The sequence below is a fragment of the Chionomys nivalis genome, chromosome 3, assembly GCF_950005125.1.
Source record: "Chionomys nivalis chromosome 3, mChiNiv1.1, whole genome shotgun sequence".
NCBI lineage: Eukaryota > Metazoa > Chordata > Mammalia > Rodentia > Cricetidae > Chionomys > Chionomys nivalis.
In genome coordinates this window covers 50,740,215-50,757,119 of record NC_080088.1, presented here as the reverse complement: position 1 = coordinate 50,757,119, position 16,905 = coordinate 50,740,215, and the positions used below count along the sequence as shown (strand labels likewise).

The 16,905-nt window shown below is 34.6% G+C and overlaps 1 protein-coding gene and 1 non-coding gene across 6 annotated transcripts in view; both read left to right on the top strand.

Annotated features, from left to right (window-relative positions):
* Dzip3 (DAZ interacting zinc finger protein 3) overlaps window positions 1–16,905 on the top strand; it is a 74,398-nt gene that overhangs the window by 49,781 nt on the left and 7,712 nt on the right. For all 5 annotated transcript variants that reach the window (XM_057764175.1, XM_057764172.1, XM_057764173.1 and 2 more), the window contains 9 exons: window positions 1,765–1,790; window positions 2,501–2,666; window positions 3,968–4,063; window positions 5,308–5,435; window positions 5,748–5,816; window positions 11,472–11,568; window positions 12,918–13,021; window positions 14,413–14,500; window positions 15,856–15,957. In XM_057764175.1, coding sequence (XP_057620158.1) covers window positions 1,765–1,790; window positions 2,501–2,666; window positions 3,968–4,063; window positions 5,308–5,435; window positions 5,748–5,816; window positions 11,472–11,568; window positions 12,918–13,021; window positions 14,413–14,500; window positions 15,856–15,957 — 876 coding nt within the window. The remainder of the gene's footprint in view (window positions 1–1,764; window positions 1,791–2,500; window positions 2,667–3,967; window positions 4,064–5,307; window positions 5,436–5,747; window positions 5,817–11,471; window positions 11,569–12,917; window positions 13,022–14,412; window positions 14,501–15,855; window positions 15,958–16,905) is intronic.
* On the top strand, window positions 4,411–4,520 carry LOC130872362 (U6 spliceosomal RNA). Its single transcript, XR_009056959.1, has one exon. It is a non-coding gene; the product is annotated as a U6 spliceosomal RNA (small nuclear RNA).

Genomic DNA, 16,905 nt, shown 5'->3' with positions numbered 1-16,905 from the left:
TATTTATGTGTATTATAAACTGACTATAGTTTCTCTAACTACAATCAGCTTTTTATGTTACTAGCCACTGCATTGTATATAAACATTTTAATGATGAATGAAGCTTAATGAAGGTTAATTTATAAAATATTAAGATTAAGAATAAAATAACATTTTAATGTGCCGAGTAAAATATCAGTTCTTTTGTCATATTATCATAACCATTATAACATTTACTCAATAGCTATTATGAAAATTACATTAAAAATAAGTGTAATTTTAATAGTTACTCTTTAATAAGGTATAGCAGCAATCATTAGTGATATATATTTTCCAAGACAACATTAAGTCTCAAGGTCATACCCCATAATTTAGCATGTATCTAATGACTGCTTCTTTAACATTCTGGGTTTTTGAAGTTTAATTTTATTAAAGAAATTGAGCTACTTTTGAAAATGATAGTTTTATTAAGGTGAAATTTTGGCATTACAAGACAAATTTATGTTATATTTTAGTCTTGGCATTAAGTTATTTACAAATGTTAAAAATAATTAGGCATGTAGTTATGTTATATTTGTGTTACACAGTCATTGTTACAATTGATGCAACAGTGTATATACTTTTGTAGTATATACAGGAAGCCCTGAAAGCTGTCAGCCTCATTATCTAATCAAGAATTCTCATGAAAATGGTTAGCATAAGAAAGTTTGTTTGTTATACAAAGTAATGACAAAGTCTCTGTGAGAAATTGTAACCTACTTTCTCTGTTGTTTTGGTTTATAACTTATGGACCTAACAGTGTAACAGTAGCCCTAAAAATGCCTATCAGGAGTTATCTGCAAGAAAAGCAGTCAAATATGGCATATCTCCTACCAGATTTAGAGCAAGCAAAAAAACTAGGGATTTTTGTTGTTGTTGTTATTGTTGTTTTGTTTTGTTTTGTTTTTTGTGGCAGCCATAAGAAGAAAGAAACTTGACAGACAATGAATCCAGCCCTTTAAATTTGGTGGTCACAATATAGAGAGAATTGCAGAGATTTGTACTAAGAGGCTAGAGTAGACTAAACTTTTTATGGGAAGAGCTAAAGTGGGCTTTGGGAAACAATCAACTGTTAGATGCATTCAGTATGAACAACTAAAGGTCTTTTCATGTCAGGTATACATCTCAAGTATTCAGATATTTAGAACCAAGGTAGAAGTCAATATTCCTAAATCGTAAGAAGAAATTAGTATGAAAAAATGAGAAAACAGCCTTGTACCTATATAGGCAACTCAGAATCATAGATAGTAGAAGTCAATACTCCTTATTAATATTCCCAATTTGTTGTGTAAATGTATAAGATTCTTCAATTGTCTGTCTGATTATTTTCTTTCCATGTAGTTTTTCAAAAATCCTTCTGTTACTGTAGAAATAATGGATATTACAGACACTCTGTCCCATGGTTTCCTCATATATATAAACTCATGTCCAGTATTCACCTCTATCATCTTAATCAGTGATGTAAAATCAAGATTATAAAATAAATTTAATGAGATACAAACATTTTAAAAAGAAAATAGGATAAGTAGGAATTACAAAAATTGCCTCACATATTCTGTGGTTATGTATTTTATAGAATTCACATTTCTCTTTCATAATTGACTGATGATACATAAGTATGTAGCATAATTCTACAAAATGTTTAGTTTTGTAGATGTTTGAAACACACCTAAATGCAGTCTTATCACTGTGTTGAGCTAGAGTAGTTGATACAGATTATTAATTCTGGTAATACCGTCTTTTCAGGATAAGGACTCAGAAGAAGAACAAGGGTAAGTATTTACATTTTAATAGTTTCTTAGTATTTTTAAGGTGTGCTTTTTCAATAATACACAGATATCTTCTTGGAAACTTCCAAAGAGAAAAATAGTTCTTTGTTTTAATAAATTGGTATTTACTGAAGGTTAGATTATTATTAACTTTGTAAAAATAACCATTTTTTTTTCTGTAACATTACTCGAAGTCATCTAACACACTAACTCATTCAGACAGTGACTTAATGCTTAATAAAATAGTTAATATACATAGACTAATACTTAACTTTAATGGATAGATCATTCTTATGTTCCTGACAGACATATATACATTCTTTGGTTGGGGTAAATGTGTGAATTTTGATGACAGTATAATATTGAAGATGTGGAAATGCTTCCTATCCTGTCTCAAAATACTGTTTTCAAAGTAACTAATGTTAATTAATAGCTGTAATTTGGAAAATAAACTCTGTGATGTTACAATTCTTGGAAACACCACTATGAGCCATTAAATAGGTACTTTGAGCAAATACTATCTCATATCTGTTAATGTCCATTGTTAGCGTTTAAGAGAAAAGAACAGTGTGAGCACTGGAAAGACTTTGATCATGAACCTTCTAATACAGAGTATCTCACAAGGCAGTATAATGTTAATTTGAGAGGAAGTAGCCTATAAAGAAAGCACTATACCATTATGAAAGTTCACTTTGACTTTGTCCCCACTATAGCTCATATACAGTAGATAAGGATGACCAGCTGGAAACAGAACAAGGAGATATGCACACACTCAGTACATACATAAAAACTGATGCAAGCGATGCGCAAGAAGATTCTGCAGCTGAGGACAAGTTCTGTAGTCTGGACGAACTGCATATTCTGGACATGATAGAGCAGGTGAGCAGTGGAGAGGGCTCAGCTCTGCCGTCCTTGTAGAAAGAACTAATTTTGTTTTCTCTAGCTCTTTAAGCAGTTTGTCGTTTGAAAAGCCCAGCAGAAAAGCAACAAAAACAGGAAAAGGGGGTATTGCAAGACAAAGGGGATTACAAAAACAATCATTGACATTCCGAACTTCACATGTGCTCACAAATCATTTCTTAATTACTGGGTAAAGTTGATAAATGCATTTCTGGGGGGAAAAAAAGTCGTTTCTGAAGAGAATGAAGGAACAAATAAGAAAGAGACAACAACACATTAACTAGCTTAAATCCCATTACATTAAATGTCATAAAAAATCAAAACTACTTTAATTTTCTTTTAGTTAAACTTGGTTACAACCATGAAATTTCTGCTGAAAAGCACTTAGTGTATACCAATTTTTTCTAGCTCTTTTTCTGGTAGTAGCCACTGCTTGAAATAATAAGAATATTAGTGCTCAAAAGTGTAATTAACTATACAAAGTAGATGAAGGATTGAAACGCACGCACACGTGTACACACACACACATATACAAACACACCATGTTTGAAGTTAGTGGTAAGCTACTCTCTGGTTTAAAATGTGTATACATCACAGGTACCCAACTCCCCAAGGGTCAAGTTGATGTGAATAAATCCCTGACTGTAGTATTAGAATATATATATACATACACACACACACACACACTGAATTGGTGCAACTTTGGCTATTACATATGGGGCCATTAATGTTAGTCCAGTAATCCAGAAGAAATCTAAATGAGAATAAAAATGTCACATACTTGCAGAAAATGTTTATTCACTTATTTAAAAATCATTGAGCCACTTGCAAGGTATGATAACTGCTATAATGAGGTCCTAATGTATACTGTTTATAATATAGGAGAGAAGTTGCACATTAAAATAAGTTGGTGCATTGCTGTAATTTAGAATACTAGTTAGTATTGCCTGAGTTAGAATTCAGGCTCCTCCATTTACTATCTGCAAACATAGGTAAGTTACTTAATCCTTTTAATATCTTAAAATGAAAATAGAAAGTACCTCATCGTATGATTTCTATAAAAATATGAGCATTACATATACTTCAAGTAGCAAGCATGAGTGTCACTCAGCAGTAGCCGGAACTTACAGCTGTTGTACATTGTATTATTTAATGAGTGCTGTTCGGGAAGTAAACCGTTTTGGGGAATTGTTATAGATGGAAACAGGAGAAACCCTGTAAAAAAATGTTAGTGGTTTTTTTTTAATAGGAAATAAATATGATTGTTCCGTTTGCTTAAGGGCTCATCTGGAAAGGAAAGTACAGACTGTAAAGAAACTGAAAAGGAAAGACTTGCTTATCAGCACCAGCTTTATAAATTGCAGTATGAGTGTGAAGTGAGTACTTTTGTCATTAAATCTAAGGGAAGTAATAAATATTTCAAATGTTTAAATTCAATGACATTGTTTTAAAGAACTCAGTGAAATAAACCTTAATTCATTATTGGTGGGGGTACAAATTAATACAACCATTGTGGAAATCAGTGTGTCAATTTTCTCATAGAGCTAAAAGTAGAACTACAGTATGGCCCGTCCTCCTTGCTCCTCGCTATATACTCAGAGCAGTCTATACCCTACCATAGATAATTGCACACCCCATGTTTCTTCATGGTTTTTGCAAGTTCATTCACTATAGCAAAGAACTGAGGTCAGTCTTCTCTATCAGTAGATGAATGAAAATTTGGGTGATGGTAGCTTCAGTAGCACATAGACTGAAATTGGAATATCATAGGAAATATCAGCATGACCGTTGTGCAAGGATGGCACACAAATTAGTGAAGCATTCCATATTTTGTCTATCTCTGATGTGGTTTTGTTTTATTATAAGGGAGTGGATCAAGAAAAGGAGGGGATGTCGGGAAGAACTGGGAAGAGTAGAGGGTGGGGAAGCCATAATCAGGATATACTATGTGAAAAAAAAATTATTTTCAATAAAAGACGAAAAAGAAAATTTGATGCATATATGTGTGTGAGAGTATGTATACACACATATATGAATACAATTTAACTCTAAAGGAAAATGAAGTTTTAAAAATCTACAGGAAAATGGATGGACTTCTATGTATGATATTAATTGAGATCACGCAGTCTCAGAAAAAAGTACATACTCATTCTCATATGTATAACCTAGTCAATAATATATATGTATATATATAATTATATATAAATAAATATATATATAAACAAGCGTGCATGTAGGTACAGCATAATGTAAAGAGAATAAAAAAAACTGAAGAAGGGGATGAGGAGGGTTGGTTAAATATGCATAAATAGATAAGTTATGAAAAATAATATAAAGTTTTCTTTTACCATAGGTTTTTTTTGTTGTGGATAAATGCATGAGATATTTGATACTGAAAATTAAATATTTAATGTGAGCTTCATAGCTCCCATTTTAATTGACAATGCTAATCATATATAATAAGTTCATTACATTGTATAGACTTTTAATCTGGTTAATTTGAGTATGCAATGTTTTGATTTATTTGCAAATGTTTTTATAATAAAGCTCATTTAAAATTTACCTCAATTTCAACTTTTTGATGACTTGAATGCTGGATACAATATTTTTCATTGAACAGGATTACAAAAGGCAACTGAAAACAGTGACATTCAGGTGGCATGAAAATCAAATGCAGATCAAAAAGAAAGAAAAAATTATTGTATCTCTTAACCAACAAGTGGCTTTTGGAATCAACAAAGTGTCCAAGTAAGTCAAACTTTTAATAAAAGTGAAAATTCTGAATTTGCCTCCTTTAGTCTTAATCTCTCTGCAGCCACTAGATGGCAGTGTGACTGCACAGTAAGAATTATAGAGGCCTTATGTCCTTTTCTGAAGAAGTCAGAATAAGAAGATAGAGAGATAAATTTCAAATAGATGAGGTATAGAAGTTAATTTGCTGTTTTCAAGACTAAGATTTGTGATTTATATAAGACATGCTGAGTCAATTTCTCAGCTAGAGCTTTTCTGTGTTAATGCGTAACTTCTAATGTTTTATGATTTACTTCTTTATATGTTTAGATTACAGCGCCAAATCCATGCTAAAGATGATGAAATTAAGAGCCTTAAAGATGAACTTTCCATGAAAAGGTACAGCATTTCCTCTTGTTGATACTCCCTTTCTCAAACTGCATGTTACTCAACATTTTAGCTGCAATAACCAATAATTTATTATCCAGACATCACTTTTGCACATTAGATTGAGTAATATCAGCAACTGCATTGGGTTAATGGGTATAAATAGAAAGAGGTGTAGACAAATTGGAAGGTATATTTATCGTAACTCTGACTGGAGAAAACTGATAACAGTTCAGTCAGCAGTGTTGCGGTCTCACAGCAAATTACGCCAGAAACTGGAATTTCTTCTGTTAATACTGCTAGCTGCAAGTTTTACCAAGATTCACTAATTCATATAGCATAAAATTCACCTGGCTAGGACATGTGGTTCACTAGATTTTAATACAGTCTTTGAAGTACATAACTATGACTACTGTCTATTTTCAGAACATTTTTGTAACCTCTAAAACAAACTATGTGCTCTTTTATGTAGTGTTACCCCTCCTTATTCCTTTAGTTTCTGATAAACACTAATTTACTTTGTGTCATTTGAATTTGTGTATTCTGAGCATCTCATATAAATGCAGTTATATATGTGGCTTCTTGTAGCTAGCTTCTTTCGTTTAACATACTGACTGGTTTTAAATCCCTCTAAGTTTTATCTTCTTAAGTGAACTTTTATTCAGACTTTTGGCCTATTTTAAAATTTGGAATTTTTTTTTACTGCTGAATGCTATGAGTTCTTTGCATGAGTTTTAGTGCAAGTAGGATTTTTGCTGTGCCTCATGAATGTTAGGGAAGTGCTCTAGCAATAAGCTTTCACCAGCCCTGTACACAATTTTGATCTGAGTATTTTTACATGTTCTGTAAGTTGTTTTTCCATTTGTCTGATGTCTTTAAAGCACAACTTTTTTGTTTTGTGCTTTTTATTTTAGGCAATTTTTATACAATATTTATTGCCATAATAGTTAATGTGTGTGTTGAGGTAATGTATCTGCTTAAATATATTATGATATTTTTCTCCCTAGTAAACGCCATCCTTAGTTTTATATATATATATAAATATATATATATTTATTCATGTTCCCTACCAACAGTTTTTTAAGTTTTTAAGCATCTGAGTGTATTTCTCTTAACAAAACATTGAAAATGGTTTCTGTGCTGTTGCTTATTATAAAGTTACACCTTCAATTGTTCCTGTTAAAGGCAAAATTTAGTTTGTAGGCTGTGTAATTCTGAGATTTCAGTGTAAGAAGCTTGAAAGGGATGGGGGTAAAAAGAGAAAGAATCCTCAGAGGTTCCACAGTCTGTAATCGCCTATACAGTATGGTTGTCTTCTTATATTCCAACCTATGGAATTCAGTTTCATTCTAAGGTAAGAAATCCAAATACCTAATTAACTAATAAACTTTGATTGCAGTGACTTCCTTATTACAAGGTTAAGGATTTACATGGCTGCTGTTGTTCATGCAAGAGCAGGCACTGTTAAATAAAATTTAAAAACAATACCTAACATTTCGTACGTAATATCAAACATGGAATGTTTATGTATATTTCTGAATTACATTCAGAGGAATTTTTCATGGTGATAGAGCTTTGTCCATTTTCACATGTGTAGAAGCTAAATATAGAGAACTAAGCATCTCGCTCACATGTTCCTCTACTATTACTCACTATTTTTTTGTTGTTGTTGTTGTTGTTTTGGGTTTTTTTTTTTGCCTTTATATACACATTTTTATTTTTTTTTAATTTCATACAGTGTATTTCTTTTTTTTTTTTTTTAAATTTTCTGCCTCCTCCCCACCTCCCATTTCCCTTCCCCTCCTCCAGCCCCTCTCCCCCTCCCCCCACTCCTCTTCTCCTCCCTCTCCAGTCCGAAGAGCAGTCAGGGTTACCTGCCCTGTGGAAAGTCCAAGGTCCTTCCCCCTCCATCCAGGTCTAGGAAGGTGAACATCCAAACTGGCTAGGCTCCCACAAAGCCAGAACATGAAGTAGGATCAAAACCCCGTGCCATTGTCCTTAGCTTCTCATCAGCTCTCATTGTCCGCCATGTTCAGAAAGTCCGGTTTTTTCAGTCGCAGTCCAGCTGGCCTTGGTGAGCTCCCAATAGATCAGCTCCACTGTCTCAGTGGGTGGGTGCACCCCTCGTGGTCCTGACTTCCTTGTTCATGTTCTCCCTCCTTCTGCTCCTCAATGGGACCTTGGGAGCTCAGTCCAGTGCTCCAGTGTGGGTCTCTGTCTCTATCTCCATCCATCTCTAGATGAAGGTTCTATGGTGATATGCAAGATAGTCATCAGTATGGCTATAGGATAGGGTCATTTCAGGTTCCCTATCCTCAGCTGCCCAAGGAACTAACTGGGGACATTGCCCTGGGCACCTGGTAGCCACTCCAGGTTCAAGTCTCTTGCCAACCCTTAGGTGGCTCCCTTAACTAAGATATGTGCTTCCCTGCTCACCTATCCAAACTTCCTTTATCCCCAATCATCCCGTTTCCCCAAGTTCCCCCCATCCTCTCCTTCTCACTTTTCTCTCCCCATCTCTCCTTACCCCTATCCCACCCCACTCCCAAGATTCCAATTTTTTTGCCCAGCAATCTTGTCTACTTCCCATAGCCAGGAGGATAACTATATGTTTTTCCTTGGGTTCACCCTCTTATTTAGCTTCTTTAGGATCACAAATTATAGACTCAGTGGCCCCTATCCATGGCGAGAAACCAATTATGAGTGAGTACATCCCATGATCTTCTTTTTGGGTCTGGGTTACCTCACTCAGGATAGTATTTTCTATTTCCATCCATTTGCATGCAAAATTCGAGAAGTCATTGTTTTTTACTGCAGAGTAGTACTCTAATGTGTATATAGTCCACATTTTCTTCATCCATTCTTCCATTGAAGGACATCTAGGTTGCTTCCAGGTTCTGGCTATTACAAATAATGCTGCTATGAACATAGTTGAACAAATGCTTTTGTCATATGATAGGGCATCTCTTGGGTATATTCCCAAGAATGGTATTGCTGGGTCCAGGGGTAGGTTGATCCCAAATTTCCTGAGAAACCGCCACACTTATTTCCAAAGTGGTTGCACAAGTTTGCATTCCCACCAGCAATGGATGAGTGTACCCCTTTCTCCACAACCTCTCCAGCAAAGGCTATCATTGGTGTTTTTGATTTTAGCCATTCTGACAGGTGTAAGATGATATCTCAAAGTTGTTTTGATTTGCATTTCTCTGATCGCTATTGAGGTTGATCATGACCTTAAGTATCTTTTGGCCATTTGAACTTCTTCTGTTGAGAATTCTCTGTTCAGTTCAGTACCCCATTTTTTAATTGGGTTAGTTAGCATTTTAGCATCTAGTTTCTTGAGTTCTTTATATATTTTGGAGATCAGACCTTTGTCTGTTGCAGGGTTGGTGAAGATCTTCTCCCAGTCAGTGGGTTGCCTTTTTGTCTTAGTGACAGTGTCCTTTGCTTTACAGCTTCTCAGTTTCAGGAGGTCCCATTTATTCAATGTTGCCCTTAATGTCTGTGCTGCTGGGGTTATACATAGGAAGCGATCTCCTGTGCCCATATGTTGTAGGGTACTTCCCATTTTCTCTTCTATCAGGTTCAGTGTGTTCAGATTGATATTGAGGTCTTTGATCCATTTGGACTTGAGTTTTGTGCATGGTGATAGATATGGGTCTATTTTCATTCTTCTACAGGTTAACATCCAGTTGTGCCAGCACCATTTGTTGAAGATGCTTTCTTTCTTCCATTGTATACTTTTAGCTCCTTTATCGAAAATGAGGTGTTCATAGGTTTGTGGGTTAAAATCCGGGTCTTCTATACGATTCCATTGGTCGACTTCTCTGTTTTTATGCCAGTACCACGCTGTTTTCATTACTGTAGCTCTGTAATAGAGTTTGAAGTCAGGGATGGTAATTCCTCCAGAAGTTCCTTTATTGTATAAGATTGTTTTGGCTATCCTGGGTTTTTTGTTTTTCCATATAAAGTTGATTATTGCCCTCTCAAGATCTGTGAAGAATTTTGATGGAACCTTGATGGGGATTGCATTGAATCTATAAATTGCCTTTGGTAGAATTGCCATTTTTACTATGTTGATCCTCCCAATCCAAGAGCAAGGGAGATTCTTCCATTTTCTGGTATCCTCTTCAATTTCTTTCTTCAATGCCTTAAAGTTTTTGTCAAATAGATCTTTCACTTCCTTGGTTAGAGTTACCCCAAGATATTTTATGCTTTTTGTGGCTATCGTGAAAGGTGATGATTCTCTTATTTCCCTCTCTGCTTCCATATCCTTTGTGTATAAGAGGGCGACTGATTTTTTGGAGTTGATCTTGTATCCTGCCACATTACTAAAGGTGTTTATCAGCTGTAGGAGTTCTTTGGTGGAGTTTTTGGGGTCGCTTATGTACACTATCATATCATCTGCAAATAATGCAAGTTTAACTTCTTCCTTTCCAATTCGAATCCCCTTGATCCCCTTATGTTGTCTTATTGCTATTGCTAAAACTTCAAGCACTATATTGAAGAGGTATGGAGAGAGTGGACAGCCTTGGCGTGTTCCTGATTTTAGTGGGATGGCTTTAAGTTTCTCTCCAGCAGACACTGATGGCTCCAAGTTGGAGTGACACCCAGTTTCATATCTAATAAGGGCTTTCTGCCTCCTTGCAGGTCTTCTTCATCTTCTCATTTTGCTCTAGCATCATAGTAGGGCTGTTGAGCTATCTCAATGCGTAATTTAAAATAAAGTATTATTCCCATCCATAACAGCTTCATCCTTATTGTCCATATTACTTCCCAAAGTTCTGTGTTCAACTCATTAGGGAAAAAGTACTGCCTCCTCCAAAATTCTTACTTTGGGGTTTGTTCTACTCACCCCAGATAGGGAATCCACGACAAAGTACAGATACTACCAAAGTCCAGCTTGATGAACCAGATGAGTTTGTGAGTGTGAAGTTACATATAGGAGCAGAAATGTCTCAAAGACAGCTGCATCACAAAGATCCATCTCAGCATAGGTGGCAGGTCACAAAATTGGAAACCTGGATCACACTGCATAGCCTGTGGTATCTCATCGGTTGGTTAGTGTCCTTTGCAGATGTCTCAGTTGGTCTAAACCTCTTCTAGGTAGCTGGTTGGTCTCAGAGTGATTTTGCAGCTTGGCTCTGCTCTTCTGAGAGGGACTCTTTGCTTTATTACTTACTTTGGTAAGGAGGGGCCTAGTTAATCTGGTCAGTTTCAGGGACTTCCTGAAGCTGTTTCAAATTGTTTATTCCTAACTGTTTAAGTGGTTTTTCTGCAAGATGGAATGTTTAAATCTTGGAGGAAACTTACAGAACAGGCTTGAAGGTTTCAACTAATGAATTGTGAGTAAGGAGAATTTAGAAGTTCAATCCATTGTTTTTGTCTAAGGTTTTATATTTAATAGGTTACAGAGGTAAGATTCATTTTAAGATTATGGATTTAGAATTTAGTCATAGCCTCTGTACTAAGGACCTTAAAACTGTATTTTTGGTTGTAAAGAATATCTATAAGTTTTAAACAATGACTTCTCTTGTTTTTCTATGCTTTATATACTTTTCTAAGAAAACATTTCCTTCTTGTGATAGTTTTATAGTCTTCCTTCTGAATATGATGGAAAGGATTGTCATTGTAATGTTCCTAATTTTTAACAATCATTCATTTCAGATCTCAGTGGGAAATGGAGAAACATAATCTGGAAAGCACAGTTAAAGCATATTTAAACAAACTGAATGCAGAAACTAATAGAGCCTTAACAGCTGAGGTAAAAGGAAAATGGGAATGGAAGAGGGAGGATAGGTTTACTTTAGTATAATTAAAGGTTGAAAAAATTGGATTGAATAAACAGAAATAAAATACCTTAGTATCATTCAGAAAAATACAGCTTTAAACTCCTCAGACCCTTTTGTCTCACTGGCATGTGAGTACTTGAATATTTCTAATTTTATGGTTTTTCCTTCAGTGAGTCCAAGAAATCAAATATTTATAGTTAGAGACTAATTCTCATGAAGCTAGGTCAGTCTGTAAGTCATACGTGTAAAAATAACATTTCACTATTGCTGTAATACCACATTCTCTGCTATGTCCCATACAAGTCTTCCAAAAATACATAAATATCATAATAAGCACCAATGTCAAAAGCCAGTTTATTTTCCATAATCCTTGAAAGTCACCTAATACTGTTAAAGTTAGCTTATAGTACCACAGCTAGGGTCTCAGAAGAAATAAGAGTACATGTAATTTTTATCTATAGCTAATGAAACTTGCTCTATAATAAGATTCATATTATTTGAAGAGCTTGCTGACATCAGAAAGCATTACAAACCTTGCCACTTGTCATTGGTAGGCACTGTTCCCTGGTAGTGTTCTTGGGATTCCAGAACAACCAACGAATGATAATCCAAGCACACCATAGACACAGTCCTGTAGCCTTACCCCCACAAAGGAAAAAAACGCCTTACCTTTTGGCTCATGTTTCTTCTTTGTTCTTCAGAGCTTTAGTTAAATGTGCCTGTGTGCTTGTATTACTAATTTTAGGAAACAGTTTCTAACATGCTGTCTAAGAGTATTCACTTTGGTAATTATTGAGTGATTAATAGCTAAAACTTTAGACTAAATGATAGTACATTAGTAAAGATGTTGTAAGTCTTCCTGCTGTGGGACAAATATTGGACCAGAAGCTTTGTAAGGACAATTGGGACAGTGCATTTTCTGTAGTCTGATTACTTCTGTACTTCTGTAGCTCTGCATCATGAACATATAAACAGCAGGATTTCTTTTGAGTATTTTCTGACTTTGCTGCAAATTAGATTCTATCCCTGTTATCAATTAAGTTAGTATCTCTGGGACCAAAGCACCACTTTTAAAGTTTTCAAGACTAGTCCAGTATATGGAAAAATTTGAAAAGTAATGTTCTTAGGTTCTTACTGACCCAGTAACTATTGACTAAAATAACTTCAATTGCAGAGTTACCGTGATTAGAAAACATTTTTGATGCTTCTTGTCAGGACACTGCAGTATTTCTGGGAGAGACTGAAAAATAATTTTGGTTTTCTTAAGATGACTAAGAAGAAGATGCTTACTTCAGTTTCTTTCTCTTTCAAAAATCTGTAGGTATACTTCTTACAGTGTCGTAGAGATTTTGGTTTACTGCACCTCGAGCAGACAGAAAAGGAGTGCCTCAATCAACTCGCCAGGGTGACTCACATGGCAGCAAGGTAACTTTCTCTTCTTCATTCACTATGACCTCAGAGACGGACAGATATCTCCAGAGTTGATGGAGTTTACTTATGTGTTCAGCTGTTGGAGTAATTCCAAGCTCTTGGGTTTGTTTGTTTCCTTGTTCTTGATGCATTGTGTTTCATTTCCTGAATTTCTGAGAAGTACTGAATTCAGTGGCAGCTTCCTCCCCAGTGAGAGGCATGCATGCAGACCAGATATGTACAAGATAGATCTTATTGGAAAACTGTTTTATAATTGTTTTCTACTAATGCTTGATTTTTAAAGTGCTTTTGTAATATGTTTATGAAAAAATTGGTAATAACACCTAATGTTACATGATAAATGACAATTATTGCTTTGCTATATTAATTTTCAGATAATTAAAATGAACCTCATGAAATTTTACTTAAATTTATAATCCTACAGGGTATACCTTTAAAATTTAATGAGTTAATTATCTCTGAGATCAAAACATTTTATAAAAATCATCATTTTTAAAATTACTGTTATTTTTTAATACTGATGTATACGAAAGCTGAGAAGGTACGATTGTGAGTGATCAGTCTTTGCTTGCCAGAAGGAGAAAGAACATTGTACAAATTAGAGTATTGTGAAGCTCTTTTTTTGTCTGAGCTTGGTGTTGACTTGTTTTGCTTTTGTAGATTGTGGGGCTCATGATGTAGATGAGGTGATGCTGCTATAGATAACCCTTTTGGATATCCACAGAAAATTTCTTCTAGAAACTGTATGCACTAAAGCTTTCTGAGTTTTTCCTGTCTTAACTATTTATAGGACATATACCAATAAACAGTTGCTATACTGATACATTTTTTGTACTTCATCAGGGAAGTGATAGCATTCTTCCTCACAGGAAAGTACTCATTAGTTTTGTTTGTATCTCTGTGTGTGATTGTTTTTATAATTGTCATCTCAGAAACACTTTAATTTTATGGATTACGTTAGAGCTAGATAGATCAATTCTGGCTCTGATATCAGGGTTAGCATGAACATGATCCAAAACCTTCCTCCAAGATGGGACTCTTTCTTGAGATTGCAATTGCTTTACTTACTAAGATAGTTTCCCTGTTTGGAATTCCCTGCTTTCCTGCTGCATTGGAGATAGATTGGGTATTATCAAGATAGGAAAGAAAAATGGTATTCTAGAAGCTTGTGTATTGTTCTTCCCTTAGAACGGGTGTATATATTGCCAGTTTCTCTGTTTAATAACAAACCTTTCCATGTTTCTTTAACCTTTGAGGTAATTGCTAGTATTGAATAATTTTATTTTATGTTATTGACATAAATACTAGAGAACACTTTTGAAATTTTTGGAAACCTAAATGTTATATATAAAGAAAGCTCCACTGTGTCTTCTTTTCTATATCAGCAATCTAGAATCACTTCAATTAAAGGCTGCTGTGGATAGCTGGAATGCCATTGTGGCAGATGTTAGAAACAAGATTGCGTACCTGAGGGTGAGTGCTGAAGTATACTTACATACAGGAAGAACGTCTAACACTAAAAGCAAATAGCTGAGAAACTTTAGAACATTTTTAACCTCAGCAAACTTTACGTTCTCTGTTTGTAATTGTTTTCATATAGTTAGTGTTAGTTATAAATTAGAGAGTCAAATGTGTGACTTTTTAGATCCTTATCCCAGGAAAAGATAACTCAAAAGTTTTTCCTTACCTAGCTTTCTCAGAATTTCAAAGCCAAACAAAATTAAATGTCCCAATCAGCTATAGAATTAAGTGAAATGTCGAATAGAGCAATATTCATTTTTATTATTAACATTTTATACAATTTTTCTATAATGTGGAATCTTAATTACTGATTTAATTGAATTGAGACTATGAAAAAGCTATTCTAGTGACTATAGTCATAGCCCTAAGATCTTTATTTGTAATATTGATTAACATTATTTTTTGCATCCATACTACATACATCTATAAATGTAGCAGTGGTGGTCAGTTACAAAGAGCTAGCTCAAAACACTATGGACTTATCCACTTTTTAAATGATGGTTTTAATCACTTCTCCCTGGGATCATTGTTCCTTTGTCTTTAGTGGTACTTAAAAGTACTTTTAGGAGTATTCAAAATATTATCTTCAGAAACCTATTTCTTGCATGGAAATCTCTACATTTAAAAAAGGTTATCCAGTTCTTATGGGTTGTTTCCTAAAATGAACAAAGAAAACTGGGAGTAATGCCAAAAAATATTGAAAACATTAAAATTTCCCAAAGTAAACTTGCTCGTCTCCTCTCTTCCTCTCCTTTCATCTCTTCCTCTCTCTTTTCTGACCTCCCCTTTCCTACTCCCACACTCTAAGAGAACAAAACATTTATAGAACTATAACAAGCAAGAGCTGAAATATTTTTAGATATATAAAATTATGAATATATAATTAACCTTTTTCTAATATTTCCTTTTACTTTAAAAAATGAACATTGACAATATATGTGGTTCTTTGTTAAAATGTGTTTGTTTTCTTATTAGCCCTTGTGTTTCTTATAGGTATTAAACTCTTTAGATCCTATACTCACTTTGTGTCAGTGTTTCTATTTGGAAACTGGAAACATTGGAAAAACAGGGGAGTTACAGTAAGCAACTGAAATATGTCGCTGTATTTTATCAATAAACCCTGAAACACAGCTATTTAAATGTGGGCATGAAAGCCTATAGAATTATTTTTATGTCAGAAATTGTTATATTTTTTTCTGTCAGTGAGTTGAGAACTACTAGTTTATGTTGGATTATTCAAATCAAACGCTACTATAAGCTGTTTCTTTAAAGTCAGTGGTTGTCTAAAATGTGTTTTTCTCTCTCAGACACAGTACAATGAACAAATCAATAAGGTGAAACAAGGGTTTGCCTTGAGTACCTTGCCTCCAATCCAACTTCCCCCACCACCACCAAGTCCTGAGACACTGGTAAGATTCCTGGCATTTTGGAAAGTTGCTGTCTTCATTTTGATAAGTGATAAGGTGTAAAATACAGAATATACAGTATGTTTGGTGGGTACTCAAATGGAATTAAGTTCATGTTTTAAATACCAGTTGCTACTGGTGGCCAATCCATGCTGCTACAGTTTGACTGAGACTGGTTCATATTAATCAGGCATGTGAAGTCTAAAAGTGCTGTTTTCATCCTCTAGAACTTACATACATTGTGAGAGATAGCTCACGAATGCTCAGCATTCTCATTTCTCTTCTGTTAGAACTATATAACTAAAGCATTACCTAGAAAGCTTACTAGAGAGTCAGTCCCCTCTCCTTGTACCTTATACTTTCTTTAACTTTTCTAATCTGTGTTTTTGACAGTAAGAGCAGTTTCCCCTTCCACCACTACTCCACTTATTAAGAGCCATTAGGTTTAACTGGATGTACTGATCTGTGTACTTTAGAGACTAGAGTACTTAATCTGAGAAATAGTTTCCATGAACTTTTAAGTTATTATTTGGTGATACTTTTTTATTTTTAGTGTAAGTCTGAATATAGAAAGTAAAGAAAGATAAGATACTTAGAGGCAGGTGGCTTTTGATATTGGCATTCATGCTCTGTAAACTTTATTACTACTCACTATTGAGTATAGCAAGGACCACTTATTACCTAGAATGTAACACAAATGGCTGTTGTCCAATTCTTAGTAGAGCCCTATTTCAATCTAAACTTCATTATTGTACTCCATTGCTGTTCACATTACTATAAGCATTCTGGTCTTCTGAACGTTCACTAAAATGACCCATTAAGCTCTGCTTACAGCATTCTTTTTTCTTGTCAAATATTTCCAAATTCTTGCCACAACCAGTTCCAAAATCCTATAAACCATATGATCAGATTTAGTCATTAGTGAAATCCACTACTGAGTTCTAGTGTTCT